Genomic DNA, 14464 nt, shown 5'->3' with positions numbered 1-14464 from the left:
TACATAAGCTCAAACACACTGAAAATACACGTCGTTGGTAATGTTATTCTGTTTCTCCTCAAAGGATGTTTTTGCATGTTTTAGCGTTTTGGTTCGAAAGAACCTCAAAACACTCAAAAAACTCGTTTTTTTATAATGATGTTTTGTATTGCAATAGAGGGTGTATTCTATCGTTTTGGTTCCTGAAAACACAAGAAAGGAAGATTTCTGGTATATTCGTTTCGTTTCCATATATAAAGTGCTTTGCATGCATTTTTGCGTTCTGATACCTAACAATTTGGAAAACAGAACACACGTTTTTGATAATGTAGTTTTCTCTTTCCTTACAGAGTGCAGGTCACGCATTTTCATGTTTTGATATATAAGAATCTCAAAAAACACATCATACACTTTTCTAGTAATATCATTACCTTTCATTATTTAGGGAACTATACATGCATTTTCCTTTTCTGCACCAAATATAGACATGTTATTTTGTTTTCCATTAAGCGTGTTTGGATACGCTGTATCATACTGGTACGTAAGAAGATCAAAAACACTCAAAAGACACATTTTTGGTAATGTTTTATATTCCAATAAAGTGTGATTTTCTTGCGTTTTAGCGTTTTGGTGCTTAAAATGCTGTAAAACACTGAAAAAGCGCTTTTGTAATAAAGTAATTTCGTTTTCCCATATGAAGCGCTTTGCATGTAATTTTATGTGTTTGTAACTAACAACGTGAAAAACAAGTTTTTGGGCATGTTGTTTTGTTTCCCCATATAAAATGCTCTTCACGCGTTTTAGAGTTTTGGTACCTAAGAATCTCAAAAGCACTTATAATATACGTTTCTTGTAATGTACTTTCGTTTCCCCTTATAGGATCATTTCCATGCATTTTGACGTTTTGGTGCCTAATAATATGAAAAAAGTCAAAATACAAGTTTTTCGTAACATTGGTCTGTTTCTCAATATTTAGTATTCTAATATAAAAATACTTTTAATGTTTTTTACTTTTTTTGTGTGTGTGTTTTGATGGTTAGCACGTTCTAAAAACATGTAGAATACTATTGATGCGTTTTAGCCTTTTGGTACGTATACCGTGTCATCTGACGTTGGCGACAATGGAGTGCCACACTCTTCTGTTCCCAGCCAACTCCACTACTTCCATTTTCTCTCTTCCCACCATCTCCTCCCTCTTCATCCTCTGTCTTCCTCGTGCTCTCTTCACCTCGAGTCAAGACCATCCCCCCTCAAAACATGCCCCAAATACACAAGCTGTCTTCTTTTCACTGTGGTCATCAACTCCCTTGTTGTGCCGGTCATCTGCAACACTTCCTGGTTTGTCCTTGCCACCCACGGGACCCTCATAATTCTTCTGATTAACCACATCTCCGCCGCCTCCAGTCTCTTCTTCATTTCCTTACTAACAGTCCAGATTTCACAACCGTATAACATCTGACCATATATAAGTCTTCAAAATTCTTAGCCGGATCCCAGTGCTCAAATTCCTGCTTGTCAGTATCCTTCTCATTTGTCCAAAATTAGTTTTCCCCATTCCAGTTCTTGATCTTATTTCCGCATCACTTCTACCACCTTCGTCCACCAAACTTCCCAAGTATCTGAATGATCTAACTTGCTTCACTGCCTGTCCATCTACATTCACATTCATCCTCAATTGTTCCTTTCTCTTGGTCACTCCCATCACTTCTGTTTTACCACTGTTAATCTTCAATCCAACTCTCCTACATTCCTCATCCAGTCGATCCATCAGTCTTTGTAACTTTTCTTCCGTGTGCGCAATTAGTACCGTATCATCCGCATGTCTTATGTTACTTACATTCATTCCTCCCACCTTAATACCTTCCAGATCTGCCATTTCATCCATGACGGCCTGCGAGTAAAGTGAGAACAAGTCCGGTGACAACACACTGCCTTGTCTCACTCCTCTCTCTATTTTAACCCAGTCACTTTTTTCATCTCCAATTCTCACCACAGCTCTCTGTCCCCAGTACAGGTTGGTCATTACCCTTAAATCAGCAGTATCTACACTTAACCTTCTCAACTTCTCCACCAATATCTCATGACGTACCATATCAAACGCTTTTTCGAAATCAACAAAGCACATAAACAGGTCTTTCTGTTTCTCTATGGCTTTATAATGGCTATTAATACAAAAACTGCATTCCTCGTTCCTTTACCTTTCTTAAAACCAAACTGTGCTCTGTCCACTGTTTCCTCGATTTTTCTCTTCAAGCTCTCATCTATCACTCTTAGTACAATCTTCGCCACCTGATTCATAATACTTATTGTTCGATGTTTATCGCATTCTACTGCTCCTTCCTTCTTTGGTATTACAATGAATTCAGACTCTTCCATTCTCTCAGGTATATTACCCGTGTCATATATTTGATTTGCTAACTCTGTGATCTTCTCTATCGCAAAGTCCCCAGCAGCCTCCACCATCTCAACCACCACTCCATCACTCCCCTCCGCCTTCCTCCACTTCATCCCCCTCACAGCTTTCTCCACCTCAGATCTCAAAACTGAAGGCCTTTGCTAGATCTTCCCAAGCTCTGGTCTCTCTCCTCTTGTATCTCCATACAGTTCTCCAACGTACTCTTCCCATCTCTTAAGAACTTCTCTCTCTGTCAAGATGCTACCATTTTTGTCTTTTACTGTCGTGCTCCTGGTTGTTCTCCGATTCCCTGTTATTTCTCTGATTTTCTCTGACATTAACCTGGAGTCTACATTTTCCAACTGTTCCACTTCTTCGCACATCTTTCCTAGCCACTGTTCTTTCCTATCTTTACACATTTGTCTTATACTTCTATCCAATTCTCTGTATCTCTCCTCTGAAGTGTTCTTTACTTTTCTTCTCTCTTCCATTAGGTCCAGGATTTCATCAGTCATCCACGCCTTCCTTTTTTTTTCTCATTCGGAATAATATCTTCTGTTGCACTCACCAACGCACCTTGCAATACTCTCCAAATTCTTTCCACTCCCTCATCTTCCGCTTCATTCCACAAAATGCCGTATCTGTTAGACACCTCCACAGCATACTGTTCGCCGACTTCTTCCTCTCTTCGTAGTATATTCCAGTCTTTCCTCTCTTTCTTGTTTATCTTCATTCTTTTGAACTTTACTCTCATTTCAGTCACCACCGGAACATGATCACATCCTACACAACAGTCTGCTCCCGGATATGTCTTCACCTGCAGTAGGCTGTTCCTGAACCTTTTATTTGGTTCCTCACTCTATTTCTCTGACTCCTCCATGTGTATAAGTGTCTTGGGTGATGTCTGAAAAAAAAGTTCATAATCACTTGATCCCAATTTTCCACCATTCCACCCACTTGTCTCCCCTTTCGTTTCTCTCTCCTAGACCGAAACTTCCCACCACATTTCCACTGCGACCTTCTCCCACTTTTGCAGTCTCTTGATTACGGACGGGGATCACCTGCCGGTCATGATCCCACCGTCCAGGCGCGACAGCATCCCCACTGGAGATCCTCCTGTTGACGCCGTTGAGCGTATTCTCTCTTTGTGGCACTTCCATTGTTATTCTTGGTCAAAATATGTGGTAGGGTCACCACTCCCTTTCCACGGATTTGGTCCACGGTCTCTTATTGGTTATTCGAGACTGCCCTGTTTTCTACAGGGTATTCCTCCTTCCGCCACCCGGAGGACGCGCCTAGTAGGAGTTTTCTCTTCCTTAGGAACACGCATATAAAGACTCAAAAAACATGTTTCTAGAAATGTCATTTCCTTTCGTCATATATTGTGCTTTGCATGCATTTTCACGTTTTGGTACCTAACAATGCAAAACCAACTGAAAATGCACATTTTTGTTAATTCTGCTCTTTTTCTATATACAGAGGGCTATTAACGCGTTTTCCCGTTTTGCAACCTAAGTAGCTCAAAACTCTCTTAATACATATTTCTCTTAATGCCCTTTTGTTTTCTCATATGTGGTGATCTCCATGTATTTTAGCGTTTTGGTACGTAACAATGTGAAAAACATTCAAAATACACGTTTCTGGTAATGTTGTTCTCTTTCTCCATATAGAGTGCTATTCGTGCATTTTAGCGTTTTGGTACCTCAGAAGCTCAAAAAACAGTTATAACACACGATTTTTGTAATGTTCTTTCGTATCTCCATACAGGGTACTTTACATTAATTTCTTCCTTTTTTAAACGTAAGAAGCTAAAAAAAAAAAAAAATGAAAATACACGTTTCCCGTACTGTTGTTTTTCTTTTCTCCTTTAAGAGTGTTTTGCAAGCATTTTAGCGTTTTCGTACGTAAACATCTAAAAAAAAAAAAAGCTCGTAAGACGTTTTTTTGGTAATTTCGTTTTGTTTTTCCATATAAGGAGCTTTCCATGCGTTGTAGCGCTTTGGTGCCTATTACGCTTATAAACACTGATAAGGCATGTTCCTTGAAATATCGTTTCGTTTCCCCATAAATGATGGTTTTGCATGCATTACTATTATTATTATTATTATTATTATTATTATTATTATTATTATTACCATTATTATTATTATTTTGCTCCTTAAGCGGTGTTTTGCATCCATTTTAGCGTTCTGGTACGTATGTAGGTCAAACTACTCAAAACACACGATTTTTTTTTTTTTTTTTAGCGTAATGATTTTTCGTTACTTAATATAGGGAACTTTGCATGCATTTTGGTGTTATTGCATATAACAATGTGAAATACACTCAAAATACACGTTTTTGTTAATGTTGTTATACATGCGTTTTAGCGTTTGGGTACTTAAGAAGCTCAAAAATAATCATAACACACGTTTTGCCGTAATTATTATTTTTTTTTTTCATATAGAGTACTTTGCATGCATTTTGGGATTTTTCTACGAAACATGTTCAAAACATTAAAAAAAGAAATACCCGTTATCATACCGTTTCTCCCTGAAGGGTTTTTTGGGTGTGCTTTAGCGTTTTGGTACGTAAATAGCTGAAAACAATGTGCTTTTTAGTGTTTTAGTACCTAACACGCTCTTGAACACTCAAAAGAAACGTCTCTAGAAACGTCGTTTCACTTTCCCCATACAGGGTGCTTTACATGCATTTTGGCTTTTTGACAACTAACGATGAGAAATACACTTAAAATACACTTTTTTTTTATTTTTGTTCTGTTTCTCCATACAGAGTACTATTGATGCGTTTTAACGTTTTGATACCTAATAAGCTCAAAATCACCAATGATAAACGTTTCTCTTAATATCCTTTCGTTTCCGTATATAGGATACTTTACAGTCATTTTGGCATTTTTGTATTTAACAAGCTTACGTGCGTTTTAGCGTTTTGCTACATAAGGAGCTGAAAAACACAGAAAAGACACGTTTTTTGGAACGTTTTTTCTTTTCAATTTCACATAAGGTGCTTACCTTGTTTTTAGCGTTTTGGTGCCTAGCATTCACAAATAATAAAACTCAAAGAAGATACGTTTCTTGTAATGTCGTTTCGTTACCCCTTAAAAGGGCTTTGTATGCATTTTGGCATTTTGGTAACTATTAATATGAAAAATACTCAAAATACACGTTTTGGGTAATTTTGTTCTGTTTCTCCATATAGAGTGTTATTGACGCGTTTTCGTGTTTAGGTACCAATGAAGATCAAAAACACACAATACACGTTTCTTGTAATGTCTTTTCGTTTCACCCTATAAGGTACTTAGCATGTATTTTGGCGCTTTTCTACGTAAGAATCTCAAAAATACTGAAAACATTTGTTTTTGTTAATGGTATTCTGTTTCTCCATAAATGGTGTTTCCCATGCGTTTTGGTATGTAAGAATTTCAAAAACTCTTAAAATACACGTTTTTCTTAAAATTTTGTATTACCATATAGAGTGATTTGGTGCACAAAACGCTCAAAAATACTCAAAAGACACGTTTGTGGTAATGTTTCGTTTCCCAATTTAGGAAGCATTACAGGTATTTTGGCTTTCTGGTACCTAACAATATGAAAAACACAAAATACACGTTTTTTGGTAATGTTGTTATGTTTCCCAATATAAAGTGCTATTCATGCGTTTTAGCGTTTTAGTACCTAAGGAGTTTAAACGCACTCATAATATACGTTTCTCGTAATGTTCTTTCTTTACCCATATTAGGTACTTTCCATGCATCTTGGCGTTTTTATACATAACTAGCTCAATGACACTGAAAAATACTTGTTTTTGGTAATTTTATTGTTTCTGGATGAATGGGATGTTCCATGCGTTTTAGCGTTTTGTTACGTAAGGAGCTCAAAAACACTGAAAAGACATTTTTTTTTTTTTGTTTTCTTTTCCCATATAGGGTCTTTTCCATGCTTTTTAGCGTTTTGGTGCCTAACACGCTCAAAGGACTCAAACACTTAAAGGACACGTTCCTAGAAAATGACGTCTCTTTACTTCATAGAGGGTATTTTGCATGCATTTTCGTGTTTTGCTACAAAATATTGTGAAATACACTTAAAATAATGGTATTTGGTAACTTGTACTGTTTCTCCATATATAAACTTATTAATGCGTTTTAGTGTTTTGGTACCTAAGAATCTCAAAAAACACTCATAATACACGTTTCTCGTAATATCCTATTGTTTCTCCATATTTTGGCGTTTTTTGTACGTAACAAGCACAAAAGCACTGAAAATATTTATTTTTGGTAATATTATTCTATTTCTCCATAAAGGATGTTTTGCTTGCGTTTTGGTACGAAGTAACTCGAAAACAATGAAAATTTCCAGAAAGCATGCAAAGTAAGGAAACGAAGAGACATTACAAAAAACGTGTATTATGAGAGATTTTGAGTTTCTTAGCTACCAAAACACTAAAACGCATGAAAAGAAAACTATAGGAGAATAAAAAATGAATATTTTTGAGCTTACGTAGAAAAGCGCCAATATGCATCCAAAGTGCTCTATATGGGTACACGAAAAGACATTCCGAGGAATGTGTATTGTTAATGTCTTTTGAGCTTCAGTAACAAAATGCGAAAGCACTTTAATACCACTCTATATGAAGAAACAGAACATTACCAAAAACGTATATTTTCAGTGTTTTTTTTTTTTTTTTTATTTCACATTATTAGTTACCAAAAGGTCGAAATGCATCCAAATCACCCTATATGAGAAAAGGAAACGACATTTTCAGTGCAGCGTCTTTTGAGTGTTAGGCACCAAAATGCTAAGAAGCATGGAAAGCACCCTATATAGGAAAACAAAATAAGATTACCAAAAACGTGTCTTTAATACGTTTTTTATACGTTTTATACTTACGAAACAAAACGCTAAAATGCATGCAAAAAAAAAACTTTCGTGGAAAAACAGCATAACTTTACCAAAAACGTGTATTTTGAGTTTTTTTAGATATTTACGTAGAAAAATGACAAAATGCATGCAAAGTACTCAATGTAGGGAAACAAAAAGACGTTAAGGGAAACGTATATTATCGGTGTGTTTTAGCTTCTTAGATACGAAAGCGCAAAAAACGCATGAATAGCACTCTCTCTCTCTCTCTCTCTCTCTCTCTCTCTCTCTCTCTCTCTCTCTCTCTCTCTCTCTCTCTCTCTCTCTCTCTCTCTCTCTCTCTCTCTCTCTCTCTCTCTCTCTCTCTCTCTCTCTCTCTCTCTCTCTCTTTATATATATATATATATATATATATATATATATATATATATATATATATATATATATATATATATATATATATATATATATATATATATATGTATATATATATATATATATATATATATATATATATATATATATATATATATATATATATATATATATATATATATATATATATATATATATATATATATATATATATACCAAAAACATGTATTTTGAGAGTATTTCACATTGTTAGGTACCGTAACACCAAAAAACATGCTAATCATCCTATATTGAGAAACGAAAAGTCATTACAAGAAACGCGTATTATGTGTTTTTGAGCTTCTTAGGTACTAAAACGCTAAAACACTTGAATAAAACAAATGGAGGACAGAACAGCATTCCCGTAAACAAGCAGTGAGCAGTGAGTGTTTTGAGCTTGTCACGTAAAAAAAAGAAAAACACCAAAATGCATGCAAACTACGCTATATGGGGAAATGAAAAGACTTGACGAGAAAAGTGTATTATGAGTGTTTTTTGGCTTCTTAGGTAATAAAACGCTTTGAGTGCATTGTTAGGTACCAATACATCAAAATTTATGCAAAGCGTCCAATATGAGTAAAGGGAACGAGATTTCAAACAAAAAAAATTTGTCTCTTGAGTATTTGTGAGCGTACTAGGCACCAAAACCGTAAAAAAAAAAAATATCTGGAAAGCACCTTATATGGGAAAACAAAATGGCATTACCAAAAACATCTTATTTTCGAAGTTTTGAGCTCCTTTCCGAAACGCTTAAATTCATGTAGAAAAAAATCCGAGAAACAGTAAAAGTTCAACAAAAACGTGTATTTTAAGTATTTTTAAGCTTTATACGTAGAAAAATAAGAAAAATGTATGTAAAATGGTCTATATGGGGAAACGAAAATATATTACGAGGAACGTGCACTATGATAGCTTTTGAGCTTCTCAGGTACCAAAATGATAAATTGCATGAATAGCTCTCTATTTTTAAGAAACAAAAACTTAAGTAAAACGTGTATTTTGAGTGTTTTTCACCTTATTAAATAACAAAAGCCCCCTGTATGGGGGGCGACACGACATTACCAGAAACGTGTCTTCAAAACGCTAAAAAGCGTGGAAATCACTCTATATAAGAATAGAAAACAGCATTAATAAAAACGTGTGTTCTTAGCGTTTTTGAACTTCTTACGTACCAAAACCCTAAAACATATGTAAAAATTCCTTCATGTAGAAAAAAAAAGAACAATATTACCAAAAACAAGTATTTTGAGATTTTTGGGCTTGTTACATAGAAAAAGGTCAAAATGCATACAATGTAACCTTAATGGGGAAACGAAAAGACATTATGAGAAACGTGCATCGTGAGTCATTTTGAGCTTCTTAGGTATGAAAACACGAAAACGCGTTAATAGCACTCTATATGGAGAAGCGCTAAAACGCATTAAAAAAAAAATAAAATGTGGAAAAACAGAACAACATTACCAAAAACGAATATTTTGAGTATTTTTCACATTGTTAGGTATCAAAACGCCAAAATGCATGCAAAGCCTCTTATTTGGGGAAACGAAATGACATTACAAGTAATGTGAATGTTAGGCATCAAAATGCTGAAAAAGCAGCGAGAGCACGCTATATAGGAATAAAAAGTAACATTAATAAAAGTGTCTTTTGAGTTTTTTTTCAGCTTTTTACGTACCAAAACATTAAAACTCATGCAAAACAACCTTTATTGAGAAACACAATAACATTACGAAAAACAAGTCTTCTAAACTTTTTTGAGCTTATGTAAAAAATGCCAAAATGCCTGAAGAGCATCATATATTGTGAAGCGAAAAGCCATTACAAGAAACGTGCATTATGAGCGTTTTTAGTCTCTTAGGTACTGAGACGCAATAACGCTTTAATACCATTCTATATATAGAAACAGAACAATATTACAAAAAAAATCGTATATTTTGAGTTTTTTACATTGTTATTCACATTGAAAACAACAAAATGCATGCAAAGCACCCACTATTGGGAAACGGAACGAAATTTACAGAAACATGTCAAAACGGTAAAAAGCATGGAAAGCTCCCTTTGTGGGAAATCAAAACAAGAACGTGAATTTTGAGTGTTTTTGTGCTACGAGTACTTACTTACCAAAACACTAAAACGCATGCAAAACACCCTTTATAGATAAATAGAATAATATTACCAAAAACAAGCATTCTGAATGTTTTTTTTTATTTCTTATGGAAAAAAAACGCTAAAATACATGCAAAGTACCCTATATGTGGAAACGAAAAGACTTTACGAGAAACGTATACGTATGAGTGTTTTTTGAGTTTCTTAGGTACAAAAAAGCGAAAATGCGTTAATGGCACTCTTAATGGAGAAACTGAACAACATTAGCAAAACCGTGAATTTTGAGTGTTTTTTTTTCATATTGTTATGTACCGAAACACCAAAATGAATGCAATATCATTACAAGAAACGTATCTATTTAATATTTTGTTCTTGTAAGACACCAAAGCGCCAAAATGTATGAAAACATCATATACGGTAATAAAAAAAAAAAAAAACATTACCAAAAACGTGTCTTTTGAGTGTTTTTTTTCAGTTTCTGATATACCAAAACGCTCAAACGCATGCAAAGCAACCTTTATGAAGAAACAGAATAACTTTACCAAAAACAAATATTTTAAGTGTTTTGGGCATGTTAGATAGAAAAACGACAAATTCCATGGAAATAACCATATTTGGCGAAACGAAAAGACATTACGGAACACGTGCATTATGAGTTTTAAATTTCTTAGGTACCAAAACGTAAAGACGTGTTAATACCACTCTATATGGAAAAATAGAACAACGTTACAAAACACGTGGATTTTTTTTTTTTCACGGTGTTAGGTACCAAAACGCCAAAATATATGAAATGCTCCCTATATTGGAAAACAAAGTAACATTACAAAAAACGTATCGTTTTTTCTGCATGTTAGACACCAAAACGTTTAAAAGCATGGAAGACATCATATATCGGAATAGAAAACCACATTACCAAAAACATACCTTTTAAGTGTTGTTTAGCTTCTTACATACCGAAACGCTTAAACGCATGAAACACCCCACTTTTAGAGAAACAGAATAATATTACGAAAAACAATTTTTTTTAGTGTTTTTGAGCTTGTTACGTACAAGAACGCCAAAATGCACGAAAATTACCCTATATAAGGAAACGACAAACGGATACTTAAAGTGTTTTTGAGCTTCTTATGAAACAAAACGCTGAAACGCACAAATAGCACTCCATATGAAGAAGCAGAACAACATTACCAAAAAAGTTTATTCTCTGTGTATTTCACATTGTTAGATACAAAACTCCAAAATACAAGCAAAGCACACTGGATGGGAAAAATGAGATTTTCATAAACGTGTCTTTTGTGTGTTTATGAGCGAGCAAAGCATCAATATGCTAAAAATCATGAAAAGCGCTCTATATGAGGAAACAAAAGAACATTACCAAAAACGTCACTTTCCAGTGTTTTTCAGCTGCTTACGTACTAAAACACTAATCCTTAATGCAAAACACACTTAATGGAGAAAAAGAAAAACATTATAAAGAAAAAAAAAACATGTATTTTGATTGGATTTGAGCATGTAACATACAAACTCGACAAATTCCATTTAAAGAACCCTTTGCAGGGATACGGAATGATAATACGAGATACGTGTATTATGACAGTTTTTTTTTTTTTTTTTAGCTTTTTAGGTACCAAAACCATAAATACATAAATATGGATAAACATATATATATGGAGAAACAGAACAACATTACCAAAAACGTGTATTTTGAGTGTATTTCACATTGTAAGATACCAAACGCCAAAATGCCTGCAAAACACCCTTGATAGGTAAAAGAAACGTAATTTCTAAAAACTTTTCTTTAGTGTTAGGCACCAAAATGCTAAAAAGCATAGAAAGAACCATAAATAAGAAAACAAAATAACATTGCCAAAAAACGTGTCTTAGTGTTTTGACCTATTTACCTATAAAAAAATAATAAAAAAAAGCTGAAACGCACCCTTTATGGTAAAAGAGAATTTACTTTACCAAAAACTTGTATTTTTAGTGTTATTGATCTTGTTACACAGAAAAACGCAAAAAATGCATGCAAAGTACCTTATAAGGAAAAACGAAAAGACATTACGAGAAACGTGTATTATGGTTATTTTTGAGCTTCTTAGGTAGCAAAACGGTAAAATGCATGAATTGAACTTTATATGGAGAAACAAAGCAAGATTACGAAACACGTCTATTTTGAAAGTTTTTCACATTGTTAGTTAATAAAAACTTATAATATACATTTCTCGTAATGTCCTTTCGCTTCCGTATGTAGAATACTTTCCATGCACATTGGCGTTTTTTGTACGTAACAGGCTCAAAAATTCCAGATACTTGCTTTTGGTAATGTTATTGTGTTTCTCCATAAAAGACTTTTTTTTTTTAATACATTTTAGTGTTTTGGTACGTAAGTAGCCGAAAAACACTCAAAAGACACGTTTTATATATATATATATATATATATATATATATATATATATCGTTTCCTCTTGCCATATACGGTGATTTGCATGCTTTTTTGCGTTATTGCGCCTAACAATGTGAAATACACGTTTTTGGTAATGTTGTTCTTTTCTACATATAGAGGGTTTTACAGGTGTTTTTCGTAATGTCCTTTTGTTTTCCCCGTATTGGGTACTTTCCAAGCATATTCAATTTTTTAAACATTATAAGCTCAAAAATACTCAAAATACTTGTTTTTTTTTGGTAATGTTTTTTTTCTATTTTTGTTTTTTTTTGCAAGCCTTTTAGCGTTCTGTTATGAAAGAAACTGAAAAAAATCACTCAAAAGACATGTTTTTGGTAATGTTGTTTTCTATTCCCATATATGTAGTTTTCCATGGTTTTTAGTGTTTTGGTGTCTAACATGCACAAAAACACTCAAAAGATACGTTTCTTGTAATGTCGTTTCGTTTCCCTTTATAGAAGACTTGCGTGTATTTTGGCTTTTTGGTACCTAGCAGCGTAAGAAAAAAAAAATACACTTGTAATACATGTTTTTGGTAACATTGTTCTGCTATTCCATATAAAGTGTTATTAACACATTTTAGCGTTCTGATACCTAAGAAGCTCAAAAACACTTATTGTACACGTTTCTCGTAATGTCTTTTTGTTTATCCTATAGGGCACTTTGCATGCATTTGGGTGTTTTTTTTCTACGTAACAAACTCCAAAACACTGAAAATACACTTCCTTTTTTTTTTTTTTTTTTTTTAGTAAAGTTGTCCTCTTTCTCCTTAAATGGAGTTTTACTTGCGATTTGGCGTTTTGGTACATAAAAGACACGGTAACGTTTTGTTTTCCCATTAACGCATTTTCGCAATTTCCTAAGAGGCTCAAAAACACTTATAATAGAAGTTTCTCGTAATGTCGTTTCGTTTACACCTATGAGATGATCTGCATGCATATGATACGTAACAATGTTAAAATAACTCGTATTTGGTAACGTTGTTTTGTTACTCCATATAGAATGCTATTCATGCGTTGTGGCGTTTGGATACCTAAGAAGCTCAAAAACATACTTAATACACGTTTCTTTTAATGTGCTTTCCTTTCCGCTAATAGGGTATGTGCATTTTGGCGTTTTTGTACGTAACAAGCTTAAAAATGCTCAAAATGCTTGTTTTTGGTAATGTTTTTTTTTTTTTCATGTGTTTTTTTATGTTTTGGTACGTAAGTAACTCAAATGCACTCAAAAGACAAATTTATTTATCTTTGTTTTGTTTTCCAATATAGAGAACTTCCCATTTTTTTTTCTTTTTAGCGTTTGGTGCGTAAGACGCTTATAAACACAAAAGACACATTTATAGAAATGTTATTTCCCTATGGAGGGTGCTTTGCATGCATTTTAATGTGAAAAAAAACACTCATAATACACGTTTTTTATTATTTTTTTTTTATTATGTTATTCTGTTTCTCCATATGAAGTGCTTTACATGCGTTTCATCGTTTTGGTGCCTAAGAAGTTGAAAAACACTCATAGCACACGTTTCTCGTAATGTTATTTTGATTCCCAATACAGGGTACTTTCCATGCATTTTTGTATCCTTTGAATGTTTTTGTGCGTGTTAAGCAGCAAAACGCTAAAACGCATGGAAAGCACCTTATATGGAAATAAAAAAGAAAATTACCAAAAAAACAAGTCTTTTGAGTTTTTTTTAAGTTTCTTGCGTTCGAAAACGCCAAAAAAAAAGCACGCAAAACATCTTTTCTGGATAAAAAAAAAAAATAGCATTACCGAAAACAAGTACTTAAAAAGGTTTTGAACTTGTTACGTAGAAAAACGCAAAAATGCATGCAAAATATATGGGAAACGAAAAAACATTACGAGGCATGTATTATGTTTCATCATATATTACCATGTATTATGTATTTAAGTTTCATAGGTACCAAAACGCTGAAACGCATGAATAACACTCTTTATGGAGAAACATAGTAACATTACAAAAAATGTATACTTTAACTCTGTTTTATATTGTTAGGTACAAAAACCTAAAATGCATTCAAAACACCCTATATGGGGAGAAAGAAACGATCTTTCCCCAGTTGTGTTTTTTTTAGTATTTATGAGCGTGTTAGGAACCAAAACGCTAAAAAGTATGGTAAGCACCCTATATGGGAAAACAAAACAACTTTACCAGAAAAGTGTCTTTTTAGTATTTTTGAGCTACAAATACCATTTATGAAGAAAGAGAATAACATTACCAAACCAAGTATTTTGGGTGTTTTATAGCTTGTT

General features: G+C 33.7%; 1 protein-coding gene across 1 annotated transcript; it reads right to left on the bottom strand.

Moving 5' to 3' along the window:
• Positions 1-2124: 2124 nt before the first annotated feature.
• Positions 2125-2487, bottom strand: LOC135113837 (uncharacterized). The gene has a single exon (XM_064029456.1). It carries the CDS (start codon positions 2485-2487, stop codon positions 2125-2127), a length of 363 nt encoding a protein of 120 aa, XP_063885526.1.
• Between the last annotated feature and the right edge of the window lie 11977 nt (positions 2488-14464).

Source organism: Scylla paramamosain, chromosome 26 (assembly GCF_035594125.1).
Source record: "Scylla paramamosain isolate STU-SP2022 chromosome 26, ASM3559412v1, whole genome shotgun sequence".
NCBI lineage: Eukaryota > Metazoa > Arthropoda > Malacostraca > Decapoda > Portunidae > Scylla > Scylla paramamosain.
This window is presented reverse-complemented; position numbering and strand designations above follow the sequence as displayed.